Here is an 18,108-nt window from a genome sequence, read left to right as displayed (position 1 = left end):
GTGGATGCGCAGAGGGCCAGGGTCCAGCCAGCCATGGTGAGTGCCAGGCACCAGAGGGTGGTTTTTTGCAGGAGGCCACAGTGCGTGGGCTCGGCACAAGAGGGATTTTCCTACTAAAACAGATGCAGGGGAGGGAGCACGTGAAAGACCACTAATCCTCTAATCCCTGGATTATGGCTCCATTTCAGGGGTTGGGATTTGACGGCAGCACAGTGGGCTACGCTATCAAGACTGCATTGGCTTAGCCTGTGCACAGGGTCCCACCAGCATGTGGTGACAAACCGAGAATGTCTCTGAGGCAGAGACGAAGGGGGCTTGATTCCCCAGCAGAGCATTGGCCTTAACCCCAGCCCAAATGCCCAAGACTGGAGTATCTGGTGCACTGTGTCGAAAGGAGAGAGGTCTGGCACGCTTTGGGCATCATCCATGCCCTTGCATTGCTTGCAGTCCTGCTGCAGGCAGCACAAGGGCATGGGGAAAGAGGAAGACATATGCTTTTCCCTGGCCATGGGGTGGGGGATCAACTGCAAGTGGCCCCTGAGTCCGAGTAGCAGGCAGGATCCTGGCACCAGGCCAGGCAGAGCATCAGTGCCCCACTTAAATGCAAGAGGCTGCCCAGGAATGATGACAGAGAGTGGCCAAGCCAAGAAGCATCCCTGCAAAATGTCCTGTACCCCTGCAGAGACTCCCAAGAATGGCCCAGACCCCTCTGAGTAGAGCCTGGCCGGGGGGAACCATTCTCACAGACATTCCCAGGGCCGGAATCCTGGCTGCCGGCCACACGGCCCTTGCCTGTCCTATTACCAGCAGCGGTCAAACCTCCCAGGAGCGAGACACGTGCCGGAGTCACTGGGAAGCCTCCCGAGGGCAGGGAGCAGGCAGCCTGGCAGCGTGCCGCCCAGGCAGTGAGGGCGGCTGTGCAATGGAGATGCTGGTCAGCACACTGCACTGCCTGCTGCGATCTCTGGGCATGGTCAACAGCCTGCCCATCCGCAGCCTGCCAGGGTGGGCCACCCTGCACTGAGGAGGGCTTGAGGACAAACAGCTCCCAGGGGAAAGAAGAGCTGGGACAGAAGAGACCCTAAGACGATGGAGGTGCAGCAGGGTAGAAGGGCAGTGATGCCAGCCAAATGTCGTAGCAGTGGGTTTGCGCCACAGTGTGCCCTCACCGTGCTGTCCTGAAACCCCCATGAGCCCAGGGGCAACACATCCTGCAGCACCTTGGCAGGATGGAGTGCTCCTATTTATCTCCATCCAGACAGGTCAGGGCCCTGCCACCAGTATGGGGCAAAAGCAGAGCCCAGAGCTGACATGGGCACCAGCTGGGACTTGACACCAGCTGCAGCAGCAGGACAGGACATGGAGGGAGGTACAGTGTCCTGTGGGGCTGCAAGGGGAGCCACAGGAGCCACTGCAGCTGCTGAGGGCGAGAGCAGAAGGGCGGCAGTGGGGCAGGGCTGGCAGAGGCCATGGGGCAAGGCTGTGAGCTCCTGCGTCATGCGAGCCCAGCACAGCACGCAGCTGGCGCAGCGTCCCCAGCTGCCCTTGCCCAGATGTCTTGCCAGCAGCAGGGCTGTGGCAGTGGGCGGCTGGGCAGCCTGGCACAGGGCTCAGCAGCAGAAGCAGCCTCCTCCCACCAGGCCCTGCTCCTGGCGACAAAGCTGAGGAGCCCCCAAGCAGCCCTGTGCCAATTGCAGTGCCGTGGGGATTCCAGGCAGCCACTGCTCAGCCAAGGCCAGAGGGCTCAGGGATGGCCGAGGAGCAGCTGCACGGCCACTTGCCAGCCACTGCCAGAAGGGTTTGGGTGCAGGATCAGCTGATGAGGCATTGGAGTGTTCTGTGTCGCACACAGCATCCCTCACTCAGGCCCACAGCCTGTGCAAGGACCTCCACTCTGGCACCCCACTGAAGCACCCATGGTGTGTCAGGCGTATGGAGACTCCTTGGGAAAGCTACTGCAGGCAGCAGATGGGGCTTTGGCTGCTCCAGCCCCCTGTCAGCATCCCACCCCCCCTATATCATCAGCCTCTACCTGCTGCACACCCTTGGCTCCTCTAATGCTACCCCAGGGGCACCAAGTCTGCCACAAACCTGACCTGAGTGTCTGTGAGGGGGCTGGAGGAGATGGGGGGACTGAGGGAGTGCACTTAGCAGCCCTTGTCCCTCACATGTACCCCGCTGTGCAGGGTGCCCCAAGTGGGGGCTCTGTCCCCTCCCTTTTGTCCTGGCCCCTCTCGGCAGGGGCCCTGCACGGGGGCACAGCCAGGGCTGCAGGGGTCCCTCTCTACCCAAGCCCCCCTCAGGGCCTCACCTCCCACAGCTGCCCCACAGAGCCTGGTCCATGGCTTATGGCCCACGGCCCCATGACCCTCACGGCCCCCAGGGGCCCCGAGAGAGCTGCCGAACCCCCCCAGCACCGAGAGCCACGGCAAGGGTGACACCGGGACCGGTTTCCACGGCAACGAGAGAGGCTCCATAACTGGTTGGTTGCCATGGCTACTGCCGCGGAGCCCGACCGCTCGGGACACAGAAGGGCTCCGCGGTGGCGATGGCCCGCCGCCCTCTCGGGCCGGGGCGGCCGTACCACGGGCAGCGCACGGGGCACGGGGACAGCAGCCCCAGGTGCAGCCCCGCCGGGGACGGGGCCAGCCGCACGGTGAGTCCCAGGTGGAGCACACCGCGCGGCGGTCCCGCGGGGCGCGGCCGGCCCTGGCGCGGTGGGACCGGGCCCGGCGGGACAGCGGCACCGGCGAGCCCCGGGGGCGGGGCGGGGCCCGGGGGCGTGGCCGGGAGGGACACACCCCCACAGCCGGCCCGACCCGTTATCGCCCCCTGGCGGCCCCGCCGGCCCTGGCCGCCCCCGCCCGCACGGACCCCGCACGGACCCCGCACGGACCCCGCACGGACCCCGCACGGACCCCGCACGGACCCCGCACGGACCCCGCCTGCCCTGGCCGCCCCCGCCCGCACGGACCCCGCACGGACCCCGCACGGACCCCGCCTGCCCTGGCCGCCCCCGCCGCCGCCCGCACGGACTCCATTTCCCGGGCCAAGCCCTGGATCCGGTCGTACTCCAACCAGTGACCTGCGCCCGGCCCCCAGGCCCCCGCGGCGGCGCCTTGTCCGTACCCTGCCCCGCCCGGTACCGGGCGGTCCCTTGCCGCTGCCGCCCCTGCCCGGGGGCTGAGATCCCTCCTCAGCACCACCCGCCTGGGGCCGCTCCAGGGCAGGACCTTCCCTAAGGGCGGCCCCAGGAGCCACAAGGCGCCTTGAGTACGGCGCCAGCTCACGAACAAGCAGGAGCCCTCCAGCTGTTCCGGGGGTCCCCGCACCGCCCTGGCGCTGGCAGCGCGGCCGGCTGCAGCCTTCGCTCCCGCACCGCCCCGAGGTCACGGGGATCTCTGTCACTCTGTCTCCCACGCATGACACTGACATGGGGCCAGGCAACACTGAGCGTTCACCCAGGGCCGAGTCCTTCCCGGGACCACTGCTGGCCACAGATCCCGCCTGCCATCCGCAGCCCCTGCCACTCCTGCAACTCCCTGCTCCATGCACCCCTTCCCATCCATCCCCTCGGGAGGCAGCATCCATGGTCCCAGCGCTGTGGAGAAATGTGTGATGTGACGAATCCCTGAACGCTGCCAATCCCTAAGTAGCCACCCTGCCACAGCTGTGCCCACCCCACAAGACAGGGCACCTCCAGCAGGACTAGCCACTGGCTGTCCTCTGGGAAGGCACAAGGTCACAGCTCAGCCAAAAGGATGTGTCCCCTTGCTGCCACCATGGCCACTCAGCATGCCCACCCCAGCTCCTCGCAATCCCCCACCAGCAAACTGGCTGCCAAACCGAGGAGCTGTTCCTAGAGGGCCATAGAATTCAGCCACAGCCTCGGCTCATCCTGGTCTGCTCCGCCCCAACACAGCCCACAGGCCAGGCCCAGCTGGCCCAGCTGCCATCGAGTGACAAGTGGCCCTGCATCCCCTTGCCACTGGATGCAGCCCTACACCACCCACGACAGAGTGATCCTAGACAGGGCCCCAAAGGCCAGAGCCCACTGACAGAGGCACAGCCCACCCCAGGTGTCATGCTGTCCGTCCGGCTGCTCGCGCCTCCCACCCGCGCCCTTCGCCGAGGGTGCAAGGTCACAGCTCCGGCAGCACGGTGCTGCCGTCGGCCAGTTTTCTGGGATCGATACGGCTCTGGTGACAGCAAAGCCCCACCACCACGTCCCCTGGGCACCACAAGGCGATGGCTGCCAGCTCCAGTGCGTGTGCCCATGGCAGCCCGGTGGGCAGTGCTGCATCCAAGGACTGGCCACAGCTTGCCTTCGCCCGGCTGGGGAGCAGCCACCCTCCACCACGGCTCCCTGGGGGAACAGTATGTGACCTCGCACCCACAGCAGACCCACAACCGTAACCCTGCTCCATCCCGCTGCCGGTCCGGCAGCAGCAGGGCCTCACTCCAACAGCTCCCGGTATGGGTCGGAACAGGGGACCACCCTTAGGAGCAGAGGTGGCCGCGGGGAAGAGTCTGGGACTAGGGGTCCTGCCCGGGCGGCTGAGCCCCACTCCCTGCTCTGCACCTCCCATCTCCCGGATCCCGCAGCTCCGCGCCATCCCTACTCCGGGGGTCTGCACTGCCTCCGAGGGGCCAGACCGACCGCAGCTCCGCACCCCCCACGCTGCCCCGACGGCCCGGCCCCCCCCCGCGGACCCTTCTCGCGGACACTCCCCGCGGACCATATCGTGCCCCGCGGATCCTCATCGCGGACCGTGTCCCGCCTCCGGAGCCTCCCCGGGCCCCCCTCGCCCCCGGCGCTCACCCCCGCCGCCGGTGACTGTGAACCGCCCGCTCATGGCCCCGTCGCCGCCACAAGTGGCTCCGGCCCCGGCGGTCGCTGAGCGCGGCCCCGCCGGGTGCTGACCGGGGTCCTAGTGCCCGCGGCACCGCCCGCCGCGCCGCCCCCGCGGCCGCAGGGCTGGCTCCAGTCCGACTGGATCGGCTCGGCCCCGCTCCGCTCGGCTCGCTTCGGCCCCGTTCAGCCCGGCTCCACTCGACGGGACGGGACCGCTCCGCCACGCCCGGTCGGCCCCACAGCCGCCGCCGAACTGGGGGCGCAGAGATCGTGTCCCAACGGCGCGCTCTGCCCCCGCCCTGTCCGGAGCCGCGGCCGCTAATTACGGCTAATTACAGTCCCGGAGCTGCGGCTGCCCCACCCTGCCGCGGACCCGGGCACCCTCGGGCACGATCCCTGCCCTGGCCCTGCCGCCGCGCTGTGCGGCTGCTCAGGGAAAGACCGGTCCCGGGGGAATCTACGGGGCCAGCCCGCGGCAGGGTCTCAGCTGCAGTGGGGAGTTCGGTCACACGCTGTGTGCCGGCCACAGGCGGTGACAACCGCCCTCTCCTCATCTCGGTGCAAAGGTGGAGCGCAGGAGCGGGCAGTGGGTGGAGGATTATGCGGAGCCAGGGCTTGGAAGGTCGGGGGAGTCGGGGCAGGGATTGCCGCGCCTGGCGTAGGGGGGCTGGTGGTGGACGATATTGGGATCGGGGGACATCCTTTCCCGTTGTACGCAGTGTCCCTGAGGGACCTAGAGTCCTTAGCAAAGGGGGCTTGGTGACAGCCCCCCCCAGTGGCCCTTGCCCACTGGTGCTGGCACTGGGGGAGGATGATGCCCCCGGTACATGGAGGTACTCCAAACCTCCCCAAGAGCTGATAGAGCACTCGAGGCTGTGTCGAAAGAATTGTCTTTATTACAAATGGGCAGGCAATTGGCAGAGGGGGTGGTTGGCAGAGTGGGCAGTGGGCAGGAGTAGGCAAAACCCTGTGTCCCACCCTGGTGTGTCCCCAGGCGCCAGCTCCCAGTGGGGCTCAGTCTGACCTGGCATTGCTGGCTCAGGGAAAAGACAAATTTGTCTCGAATCCGTGTGCGGTTTGCACCAGACAAACGCCTCTGTGCAGTGGAGCTGGTGCTGGCAGGGGTGGCACAATGCCAGCTGTGGCAAGAGTCCTTCTCCCCAGCTGGGGCTCCCCAAGCTGGGCAGCTCCCAGGGGGTGACCCCAGGACCCCCTGCCCCTTTCTTCCAGGAAGGTGGTGACCTCATCTGGGGCTAACCCACAGCCACAAGGCCCCCAGGGGTCAGCCTATGAGACAGGAGCCCACAGGTTGGGAGCAGTGGGCAGGGAGCAGAACTGGCAGAGCCAATGGCTGGTCAGGCCTTCAGTGCTGGGGACACTGCAGGATGTCATACTTTACGTAGCCCACCCGGTCCACCTGGTAGCGCGGTGTCATCCTCCAGTAGAAGCTGCCCCGGCAGAAGTGGTACTTGCCTGGGCAAGGAGGGGGACGGAGGGTCAGCAGAAGTTTGGCCATACAAAGACCCAAGCAGCACAGGCACATGGCACCTTGCACCTTGCTGGCACCCTGCCAGCCCCACCACAAGGACCCATGGGGGCTGATGGTGTGCCCTGTCCCAGGGCCATTCCCCACGCACGTGAGCATCCTGAGTCACCAACCAGAGCAATGTCATGAGAGGCTTGGGTATCCCGGGCCTGAACACACAGCACCCACCTGCCAGGTTCCACTCACCTTGGTAGAGGAACACATTGCGTGCATCAAGGGGGACGCCGGTGAAGATGTCATCGGTGGCACGGGGGTAACCCTTGTCCACCCTCTGAACTTTCACATCCAGCCTGTGGGAGAGCAGAGCCGTGCTCAGGGCTGCTTGGAACCACCCTCCGCAGTCCCTTGCTCAGGCAGGCGCTGCTGCTCTCCAGTCCTGCTCACCTCCAGTAGTTCTCCCCGCTGAAGAGCAGCACTTTACCGCGGCCCCGCTGCAGGGCCCCCGAGAGGCGGCCGGCTTCCTTCCCTATACCCAACTTCTCGATCCCCCGGGGGCCCAGCACACTCTTCCCAGAAAACACCCAGAACTGCCGACCTGCAGTGGGAGATAGTGGGGGTGTCAGACAGCCCTGAGAGCTCCCAAGCTTCACCAGGCTCCTCCCCCTGCCCGTGGGACTGTGCCGAGGGCAGTGGGGGCAGAGCTCACCAGCAAAGAAGAAGACCCTCTTGGTGAGCAAATCCTGGAAAACAGCATCAATGGTGTCTGGGAGGCCAGGCCAGGTATCAGCAACAGAGAAGGCACCCTGGATGCCTGATTTCCAGAAGGATGAGTAGGTCCAGTATTTCCTGGTGAGGAAGATGAGCTGTCCTGATCACCTCAGTCTGCCACAGTCTATGTCCTCCACATCCCCGTGTTCCCCCACATCCCACCTCATCAAGGCAGGAGGTGCCAGATGCTGCCACTCACCCATCCTTGAAGAAGTACAGCTCCCCATTGATCTCTGTGATGGCATCAAAGTTCTTCTCCATGCAGGCATCCCGGCTGGGGTCCACAGGAATGGGTCCAACTGTAGGCTCTGGCGTCTCCTCCTCCTCCTCCTCAGTGGTGGAGGTGCTGCCAGCCTCCGTGGGCAGGGGCTGGGGCTCCTCTGTGGGCACAGGCAGGGACTCCTCCGTGGGCATGGGCTGGGGCTCCTCCGTGGGCAGGGGCTGGGGTTCCTCCGTGGGAGCAGGTGCAGGTGCAGTGGGTTTAGGGCCAGAGCCACGACCTGAGTGAATACAGGGGAGGGCATGAGGCTGGAACCAGCTTGGTGCTGCAAGGACACCCAATGCACCCAGCTGCAGTGCAGCTGCTCACCATAGAGGTACTGGATGCCCTGGACATCATCAGGGTGCAGATGGAAGTCCTGGATGTAACTGTACATAGGGTACATCAGGGCCTCTCGCACGCTGGAGTGGTCCAGCCCCAGTGAGTGTCCGAATTCATGGGCAGCCACCAGGAAGATGCTGTAACCTGGGAGAAAGCACTGGCCTAAGTGCCTGGTGAGCCACAACAGGGCAGGACACACCATCCAGAGATTGTGGTCCCCACAAGAAGTGTGGCAATATGGAGTGGGTCTGGGAGGCATGAAGCGGAGCCCAGGCAGAGGGGCCAGTACCTCTGTCAGGGCAGAAGCCCCACTTCTTGTCGGTGTCATAGTTGCTGGTGGTGGCACACCAGAGCTTGCCATCCTGCCGGCCCTGGCTGGTGCAGGCACTGTAGGACTGCCCCAGGAAGGTGAAGGGAAAGACGCACGGATCCCCCTGGGAGTTGCCGCCGATCACCGCTGTGTCTGCAGCAAAGTGTCAGTGAGGCTGAGCCTGGCCCCTGGCTGCACCAGCCAGAACCGAGGACAACGCCGAGATCCCTCATGTGCCCACCCTGTGTGCCCCCTCCTCTGCAAGCCCCCCTGCCTGCTGGCACCTCGGTTGGGGCAGAAGCCGTATTTCTTGTCCTGGTCGAAGCTGGAGGTGGTGGCACACCAGCGGTAGCCATCGGAGCGCCCATCTGTGGTACAGGTATCATAGGAGGCACCATCGAAGACGAAAGGGAAGACGCAGGGGGCTCCGTCACTGTTGCCACCATTGGTATAGAGGACTGTGGGGTGAGGGAGAGTGAGGATGGCCCCAGGCACTGCGGGGCTGGGCAGGGGTTGTGGTCGCCACTACTCACGCTCGCTGGGGCAGAAGCCATATTTCTTGTCCCGGTCATAGTTGGAGGTGGTGGCACACCAGGGCAGCCCATCCTTGCGCCCCTCTGTGGTGCACCGGGAGTAGGAGCGGCCCTCGAAGATGAAGGGGAAGTGGCATTCGGCTCCATTGGCATTCCCATGGCGGGTCTTCACCACTGCTCAGAGAGGGGCGGCTCAGTGCTGCGGCTGGGGTTGGCACCATCAGACCGCCCCCCTCAATCCGCCACACGCTGCCCTTACCTAAGCCAGTTCCCAGTGTCCAGAACTCATCATCGTCAAAGTGGGCATCACCCTGGATGCCCTGGCCTGGGGGAAAGGCGTGGGCCAGGAGCCCATCCTTGCCATCGAAAGGGTACCCGTCCCCATGCTCTGCAGGGAAAAGCACCATCAGCTGGAGTGCCACAGGAGCCCTCACATCCCTGGCACGCACACAGATACCCAAGCCCTGCACACCTCCTGCACGTGTGGGGGCAGGGGGACTCTGGGCACAGCCCAAGGAGACAGGGGGTGAGGATCCCACAAGAAGGGTGCATCACCAGGAACATCCTCATGCCTGCCTGCCCAAAGGACATCACCTTGGCTGCCAAACATGATCATGATGTCTGCCTCGCCGCTGTATATCTGGGTGAAGGTGAGAGGGGTCACATCGCTCCACACTTGGAACGCCCGTCTGAAGGCATCATCGATCACGGCACGGTCCAGGTCGGGGGAGTAGTTTATCACCCTGCCAGGGAGACAGAGGGTCAGCGCTGTCAGGTTTCCCCCTCATGCAGGAGTGATCCTGTTCTGGGAAGGAGCAGACCCCCACCCCCAGAGGTGATAGCAGTCACCACCACTCCTGACCTCCCCCAGGGATCAGGTGCTGTTCTGGGCATCGGGGAGCAGATGCTGCTGCCATCCTGACTTGGCCCTGGCAGCACCGGGACCCAGCTGTACAGGCAGCACCAAGCCTGGAGAAGGGCTGAGCAGAGGCTGCCAGCCTCCTGGTCCCTCAAGCCCTCCATTCTCCTGGCACCATCACCCTGGGGACATAAGGGTTCATCCCCAGAGCAGACTCACCGGTAAGTCAGGTCCATGTGGTCCCACTTGAGGTCACGCTCAAAGGTAAGGAAGGTTCCCACGTCAGGGACGCCGCAGCGGGGGGCTCGCATGGCCTCCAGTGTGGCAGCATCCAGCTCTCCCGTCTCCTCCAGGCCCAGCTGCTTCTGCATCTTGAGCAGCGCCTTGCCCAGGGACATGTGCCTGCCACCAATCTTAGCCTCTGCCTCCGTGATGTAGCCGAACCTCTGCAGGTAGCGCTGTGGAGGGAAGGCAGCCAGAGGGGTGAGTGAGGTGTGAGGGGGCTCCAGCAGCCCCAGGCACCCACCCCAACCTGGGTGCCTCCCTGAGCTCAAGGAGACTGACAGCTCTCGAGCCGTGCCTGCAGCCCCTCGCTGTCAGCCTGGGTGTCCCTTGGGGACGTGGGTGCCAGGAGGGCACCATGGGCCATGCTCCCCTCACCTCTGCCAGCTGTAGATCCGGCAGGGTGCTGATCAGGTCCCCCGGGAAGGTGACAACCGCCTGCGGCTTGGCCTGGAGCGGGGCTGCACAGCAGGAGACGGCCAGCAGCCCGACGACAAGCGGGGCCAGGATGAGTGCCATGGTTCGGTGGTGGCAGGAGGGATGCGGCTGTGCTGGTCCCCGCTGTCTGCTCTTCGTGCCGCCGGGCTACCCGCTCCTATTTATGGGGTGGGAGGGCAGTGAGTCACCCTCAGACCCCTCAGCGCCGACTCACGCTGCCTTCTCCCTTCCCACGGTGACGAAACGCACACTCTATCTCTGCCTTAACTGTTTCATCACCTTGTTTACTAAACACGCTGCGTTCCACAGCCACGGGAGGACAGGAAGAAGGAGAGCAGCTGGGCAGTTCCACCGGGCCACAGCACAGCACCGAGTGGCCACCCTGGGTCTGCCCTGCACAGGCACTGCCCTGCTGGCCCCAAGACCATGGTAGCTGTGGGGACAGCAGGGCACCACTGGATGCCAGCCAGGTGCTCAGGACCCTGTAGCTGTGTCATCACGCCGGCTGACACTGAGTTTGGCTGCCCAAGGGCTGGTGGTGCTGGAGCCAGACCCGCAAGGGCCTGGGTGGGCATAGGGGCAGACAGCAGTGGAACCCCCACCTGAGTCCCAGTGCCTGGAACCCAGCCAGGACTCTGCATCCTTCCCCACCACAGCTGCATCACCCCAGTGGGTCAGAGTGCTCCCAGCATCGGAGATGCTCTTTACTCCTCACCCCATGACCTCTAAGCCCAAATGTCAGCAGTAGATTGGCAGAGCTTCCTGGTACCAGAGGCAGTGCCTGTCCAGGAGCAGCTCTGGAATGCTCCACCTGGGTCCCTGGGACATTAGGGGTGCCCTATCCTTGCTGCCCTGCTACACAGGGTGCTGCTGACTCAGGTTCCCACCCAGCACAGAACAAACCTTGCCATGGGACGGTGTTTTCCTGCTTGTCCCAAAGTGCCGACGCTTGTGGGAACGAGAGCAGTGAAGGGGAAAGCAAACAGGGATGAGGAGCGAGGGGAAAACAGATGGCAGAGAACAAGGCGCAGCGTCAGCGGAGGGGGAGGGAGGGCTGGTGTAGCCCAGCGAGGCTGCCCGAGACAGGTCCCAGAGTGAATCCCCTGCCCTAGCCCTCACAAACCCCATGAGTCCAAAGGGTCCTCAGGTGGCTCACCAGGAGGACCCTCCTGTTCCCCCCATTGCTGTTAGTGCCTATCCTCCCAGCTCCCAAGAGCGCCAGACTGTGGCTCAGCGCTCCCAGTGTCCCCCCAGCCCTGGCCGAGCCAAGCCAGCAGCTCGTGCTCCAGCCAAAGGACAAGCAGGTTATGCTGGCACCCAGCACAGCTGGGGACAGTGAGAGGTCAGGGCTGTGCTCCCTGTGCCCTTGAAGGGGAACCCCCATGCCCAAAGGAGGGCTCATCCCTGGGTCAGCATCACCTGCCAGGTGCCCTGTGCTGGTGAGATGCATCCCAGGGTCACGGATGGCTGGACACAGGAAACTCACTGGCAGCGTGGGCTAAGCTGGGAGGAAGCAATGGTGAGAAATCAGGGGGTTGCCTCACTCCCCCACCACAGCCCTGTAAGAGCAGCCCCCATTCCATGGCACAGGATATTGCTTCACAAGCAGCCACCATCCTGCGCCCGGTGTGACAAACACATCCAGCCAAGCATTCCGTCATGGTGGGACATAGCCCAGGGATCCCACAGACACATCACCCTACAGCCCCCTCCCACAGGGTCCAGCCTGCCCCCCTCGTCCCTGTGATGGCCCAGCTCTTCACCAGGCAGGAGGCAGTGGTTCTCTGTGCTCCCTGCCTGGCTGGCAGCCAAGGTGAGGAGGGCATCTGTCAAGGTGCCCTGAGAGCCCATTGAAGATGGTGGCTCCTGAGGCATTTGGGGAGCAGGCACTGCTCCACATCCTCCACTCTCCAGCCTGCCAGGACCTCAGGCCACATCATAGAGCTGTTGAGGGAGCTGGGCACTAAATAACTCCTGAGAGGATGAACCTGCAGGGCAGCCTCAACAAGGAGACTTCTGACTCCAGCTGTGGGATACAGTCAGAAAGTCAGATCCGGCTCTGGTCTCCCTGGCACTGTGGCAGATCCCTTGTCCTTCCCCATGCTATTCCCACCCCTTGTTTCTGCCACATGCAGAAGCTGCAGCTCCAACAACCTGGCCACTCTGCCAGGGCACACCATGGCATCGTGCTGCCTGTGGCACCCTGAGGGCAGAGCCACGGCCCAGCAGCAGGGAGTAGTGCTGGCAGAAATGGGGCTAGGAGGGGAATGGGGGCCTTGGAGCAAGTGATGGCGGAAGGAGATGAGGGCCAGTGCCCCACACACTGTGCACCAGTCCCAGCAAGCCCTCGAGCTGGGCACTGGGAGCTCCAGTGGGGGGTTGCCGGCCACAGCTCTGCCCCCGTCCTGGCTGCTCTCACTGACTCATGGCCCCGCTCACCAGCTTCCTCCTGGAACCATCCTGGGGGAATTTCTGGTGACTCTCTGGAGGCTCGTCAGGGAGCAGGGCCAGGGCAGCAGGGAAACCCCCATGTCTGGCAGGGCCGGCAGCCTCTGTGCCAGGCAGGGAATTCTGTGGGATGGGCGCGGCACTGCTGGCATGAACTCAGTGCCAGGCAGCCTCAATCAGCTTGTTTACGGGAGCTGGAACACAGGTTCCTCAGAAAGTGCATGTGTGCAGGCAGGCTTGCAGCTGCCACTGTGGCTGGTGGGAAAGAGAGGAGGGCAGTGGTGATGGGGCAGTGCCACAGGCAGGAAAGGGCTGTGGATGGCAGAGACCCCAGGAGCTGTGACCACCCCAGGCTGCCCATGGCCTTTTTCACTCCCAGAGCCCCTGAAAGGAGTGAGATGGAAAAACCCAGACAGACAGCCTCCATCCCAGACACTGGCCGAGCCACGAGGTTGCCGGTCACCACCGTCGCTGCTGAAAGGGGAAGGAACAGCCACCGCAGCCCCTTCACACACCCTTACTCACGGCCACCCCCATGCAGACCCTCTGTGAGAAACCAGGACCTCAATCAGGGCTGGTGCCTGTCTGGATCCCTGCCCAGGACAGAGGCTGACAGGACACAGCAGCACCTCTGCAAGGCTGTAGGTCTCCTGCTGGGAGGTGCTGGTTGGGTCAGCAGTGAGATTTTTTGGGGTGGGGATTATATGGAGCCAGGGCCCCTAGAACCCTCCCTGTTCAATTCCCACCATAGAGGCAAACAGGGTGGGGTCCAGCCAGGGAGGGAGTGTGGCACCAGACAGCCAGGGGAGAGCCCACAAACAGGGGATGCACCAGGGCAACAAAGCTGGTGGGGAGCTGAGGAGCCAGGGGTGAGGGAACATCCAGCTGCCACAGTCACTGTTTCACACCCAGGAACCCCAGGCAGGGGACAGGGGTACACAGGAGCAAAGGACAGGCACAGGCGTGTGGATGGCATCAGGTGCCCTCCCAACATAAGCAGGAGTGTGGTGGCAAGGGGAAGTGGGGTGGAAGAGAGTCAGCATCTCATGCGGGTGAGACAGCACTGGATTGGAGAGAGTAAATGCCGGTCACACTGGGAACACGACCTGTGCAGAAGGAAGGGAGCACTTGGACTTGGCAGAAGCTGCAGGAAGAGCCAGTGCCATGGCCACCACGGCACAGCCAGACACCCCGAGCAGTGGGCAGGCCATTACTGCGTGCCTCTAGCTGGGCCAGGCAGCCACTGGCCTCACTACCCTGAGCTACAGTGCCCCAAACCCATCCCTGCTCCTGCTCCCGTCCCATGGGCTCTGCACCACCCCATGCCCAGGGAGCAGAACTGACAGCCCAGCACTGGCTGTCCTGGCCAACACCAGTCCATGGTATGCAGTGACCAGAGTATGGAGACACTTGGCATGGGAGCAGAACAGGGAACAGGGAGCAGCTCTGCGTCAGAGGCTCGGAGCCCCATCACTCCTGCTCGAAGGCTCCAGACAGAAACAACATTCCTGCACACACTTCCCGTATCTGCTGTCCCGGCACTGGGCCGTGTGTGGGCTGGGACTGCAGTCTCCAGCTGGGCCCAGGACCCTTCCTGGCAAACCACCCTGCATGCCACCAACTCTCAGCTCTCCAGCACCAGCAGTCCCCGGCCCCGCATCCCTTCCCTGCCTGCCCCAAGCTCTGTGAATACACCTGCTCAGCTCCCTCCTTACCCCTTGCCTCACCTGGGGAACTCCCCACCTCTCAGCATCCCCTTCTTGCCAACCCCCTTCACCCCTGCTTGCCTGGTGTCCTGCCCCCCACAGCCCCTTACCCCTTGGTCCCACTGCTGCCCAGCCCCGCTGCCCCCAGACCGATGCTGCTCCTGCAGCTCTTGTCTGGGTGAGGATGACGCGGCCGCTGTCACCGGGTGGATCACTCCTCCCTGCAGGCGCTGAAACCAGCGCTGCTGTGTCACCACCCATCCCAGCTGCAAACCACACATGACGGAATCCCCCCCCCCGCCACACTGACTCCCAGTATCCAGGTGGGTGGCACAGTCACCTCCCTGTGTTGGGCTGGGACATCCCCCCTCCGTGCCCACCCTGGGAACCCCCCGTATCTGTTGGGATCCCACTGGAATGCTGCAGGAATCCCACCCAGAGCTCCATTCACCAGGTGCTGGGGCTGGCAGCTGGCACACCTCACACCGATGCACCAGCAACCTGCTCCTAACATTGCTGGGCTCTTGTGCTTCAGGACTTTCTTGTAAACTCCATCCCATCCCTTGACCCTCCTCCTGCCTCAGCTTCTGCCTCCAGCTTTGACCAATTTTTCTCCTCCCAAACCTTCCCAGCTGCTGGGAGCAAGAAGATGGGGTATCCAGGCAGGTGAGAGGGGCAGGGGGCCCAGGTCACCTGGGGAGCATTTGGGAAGGGGTATCCACAGGCAGCCTCATGACATCATCCCCTCAGCATCCCCTCTTGGGTGATCTGCTGGATCATGCTGCTCCCATGGAAGCACCTCCTGCACACCACAGGAGTGAGGCAGGAGCTGGGAGAGGAGCAGGGCAGGACAGAGCTGGGTGGCTGCCAGCTCCGGGGGGCACAGCTGCTGCGGTGAGCCACCAGCACCATGGCACAGGACGGGTGGGCAGCGCTTTGTTCCCGGCGGTGACATGGGCACGGCAGCTGCCTGCTAAAACAGGAAGAGCAGCAATAGTGACAATGACAGGGAACCTGACAGTGTGCGAGGGGACAATGCGCTGCCAGCAATCCATGGCTGTCAGCAATGGAGCGGCTTGGGAATAAGGAGCGGGGGTTTGTGGAAGGTGGAATATGGACAAAACTGGTGGTATTTAATTGTAAACTGCGCAAAGCAGAAGGAAGGGCGGTAGATGCAACACGTTCGGATTTCAGTAAAACATTTGACAACTGTTCCAGCGCTTGCTGCCAAATTAACTCAGAGCAGCTCAGTTGTCAACACAGGCATATGGACAAAGCCCAGGCAGCCCAGGAATGGCACACAGCCTGGCGGTCTGCCGGGAGCTGCCCCAGCCACATGACCTGAGACCTTTCAAAACCGGGCATCGTGTGAGCACAGGAAGGCACACCCTGGGCTGAAGGAACACCAGGATGGACAGAGCTGCCATGCTGTCTGGGGAGGAGAAGGGATGGAAAACACCCAGGCAAGAGCCAGCAGACCTGTGGGAGCTGCCATGCCCCCACAGGATGGGGAGCAGCCCCAGAGCCTGCTTGCTCTGCCCTGGGGTGTAGCGACATCCTCCAATTGAGAGGCTGGAGCAGAAGCAGCCCCACAGGACCACTCATGGGCAGGGATGCAGGACTGCCAAGGTCAGGGACCCCACAGCAGGTACTGACCCCCTGCTCCAGGAGTGCTCATCCAGGCACAGGCCCTGTGCTGGGGACAGACAGAGCCCGGCACACCACACACCCGAGGCCTTTGGGGCCCTGCTACATACACAGTTCTCTGCCTACCTTGTTTATTTTACTTATATTTCAGTAATTTGCTGATTACCGTTTTTCTAACTAACCAGCAGTGATGAATCAGCAGCACGGGAGAGGGTGGAAACTGGTGGCCTTGGACCGTGGCTCCAAGGTCTCAGGGTCTGGGAAGGAAGCCACAGGATCGCTCCAGAAGGGGAAAAAAACCACTCAGCAGTAGCAACAGCAGTTCTGGCAAGCGCAAGGGAGCCAGCTGTTTGCATCCAGCAGCTCCAAGCACATCCTGGAAAGGCTGTTGATAGTCCCAAAAACTTTCAGGAATGGCAGCCATGGCACTGACCCTGGTGTGGGGCAAGATACATGAGAGAAGGAATGCATGGCTCGGCGCCACTATCGCTCCATCTTGGGGTCAGGGCAGGCACTGATGGCACAAGCTGCCTGATGCGGGAGTGCCCTGCCTGAGCCCAAGGGTGGCATTATGGCTGAGGTCATGGGTTCAGCCACACCTTTGGGGGCCACAGAACACAGGCATTATCCTAAGGCACTCCCACTCATGCCAGTGCTCTGGGAAATGAGGATCCCAGCTGGAAGAGCCAGCACCAGGGGAGGCTGCTTGCCACAGAAGCACCACCCTGGTACAGGGCAGAGGGGCTGAGGCCGTGCCCAGGAGGAAGCTGTCCCAGATCTCACGGCCACCCTGGCATGGAGCGATCCCCCAGGAGTGCCCCAGGAGCCTTCTCCAGGAGCCAGCATTGCTGGGAAGGCACAGAGCGGTGAGGCAATCTGGTGTGAAGAAAAACCATTTCCTGCAGCAAGGGCTGCTTTGCTCAACGTTTTACAAAATGTGCTGATGCAACTGCCCTTCCCAGGTGGGATATAAATACAAGCCTTGATGTGGATCCGTGCCCTGCAGCTACACAAACATCGCAACAATGTTTTCTTTGAAAAGAAAAAAGAAAACAAGGAGGAACAAACAGAGCGGATGACAAAATCACTGGCAGTGGAAGTCCGGGGTTCGGTTGCAGGGGGGGAAGCTGAGGCTCTGCCTTAGGCACTGTGCTCAGCACAACCATCTCCTATTTTGGGATGGTGACCGGGGCCACAAGCTCATGGAAGAGCCATTGTGGAAGCGGGACGAGCGTGCTCGGCAGCTCAGCAAATTGTACTGGGGAGGAGACAGTCCAGCAAACTGTACTGGGGAGGGCACCAGCAAGAACAGGCTCCTGACTGGGGTCACCCATCACTGCGTGCCCACCCTGCCTGAACAGCAGCTTGTCTGATGGTAGCTCCTTCCCAGCGCTGCATCCAGGCTGAAGAGCACAGAGTTGGGAAACCTCCCTGGGCACGGGACAGCGTGTCAGTGCAGCCCACCAAGCAGCCTGGTAAAAACAGCCTCATACTCCGCCCAAGCCTGAGCTTTGTCCTCCAGGCACAAGCGCGTCATTGTCTCCTTAGCCTGTTCCCACAAGGCCTTTAACCTGCTGCTCCCCCCGCTAAGGTATTTGGACACACACATGTGTTGAAGCCATTCTTGGATTCTCTTTAAACCTCTTGCTGAGATTTCTTTTTGTTTTCTTTGGCTCTTAAGTGATTTCAGGCTCAGAGGCACAACGGCAGAGAACTATCAGCAAGAAGCTGCCCCTCCAGAACTGAGGATGGGAGCCGTGCTCTGCCTGCCCTGGAAATCCCCCGCTCAGGGGCACGCAGCATTTTTAAAAATAGCAGGTTACCCATCACAGCAAAGCTTTGCTTGGGACAATTCACCGAGACAGAGGACATGGGGCACCTCTGCGGGGTGACAGGGAAGCTTGACGCAACTTTCCATCAGCCGAGCCAGCACCAGGAGGGTTCATACAAGCCCCTGAGGCCCCTGGAGCTCAGCCTGTTTTGCCCTGCAGCCATCACCCGTTGGGAAAATCCTTCACTTGTGTCACACAGCAGCTGACTGAAGGCAAAAAGAGGAAACCTGCTGGTCTGACACAAATCCATCCCCCTTCCTCTACCTGGCAGGCAGCTTTTGACAGCGGTTCCTCTGACACCACCCCCTCTTCCCAATAGAAACACGGAGCTTCCCCCAGCAGG

General features: G+C 62.7%; 1 protein-coding gene across 1 annotated transcript; it reads right to left on the bottom strand.

Annotated features, from left to right (window-relative positions):
• Nucleotides 1–5,728: 5,728 nt before the first annotated feature.
• On the bottom strand, nt 5,729–10,288 carry MMP9 (matrix metallopeptidase 9). Its single transcript, XM_040079905.2, has 13 exons — nt 10,073–10,288; nt 9,632–9,870; nt 9,148–9,296; nt 8,813–8,941; nt 8,554–8,727; nt 8,305–8,478; nt 8,000–8,173; nt 7,699–7,854; nt 7,309–7,609; nt 7,048–7,187; nt 6,786–6,936; nt 6,588–6,691; nt 5,729–6,328 (listed from the first exon to the last, which is right to left on the bottom strand). Exons 1-13 carry the CDS (start codon nt 10,211–10,213, stop codon nt 6,219–6,221), a joined length of 2,142 nt encoding a protein of 713 aa, XP_039935839.1. The 5' UTR covers nt 10,214–10,288; the 3' UTR covers nt 5,729–6,218.
• Between the last annotated feature and the right edge of the window lie 7,820 nt (nt 10,289–18,108).

Source organism: Hirundo rustica, chromosome 16 (assembly GCF_015227805.2).
Source record: "Hirundo rustica isolate bHirRus1 chromosome 16, bHirRus1.pri.v3, whole genome shotgun sequence".
Lineage (NCBI taxonomy): Eukaryota > Metazoa > Chordata > Aves > Passeriformes > Hirundinidae > Hirundo > Hirundo rustica.
Note: the sequence above shows the minus strand (reverse complement) of the source record. Positions and strands in the feature narration are given on the sequence as shown.

What these genes read in the sequence shown, in the direction of transcription:
- MMP9 (XM_040079905.2), bottom strand. Translation starts at nt 10,213, where the DNA reads ATGGCACTCATCCTGGCCCCGCTTGTCGTCGGGCTGCTGGCCGTCTCC. An exon ending in GGGCTTCTGCCCTGACAGAG is followed by an intron (nt 7,855 to 7,999) that starts GTACTGGCCCCT and finishes GCTTTCTCCCAG; the next exon opens with GTTACAGCATCTTCCTGGTG. An exon ending in CAATGTGTTCCTCTACCAAG is followed by an intron (nt 6,329 to 6,587) that starts GTGAGTGGAACC and finishes CTCCTTGCCCAG; the next exon opens with GCAAGTACCACTTCTGCCGG.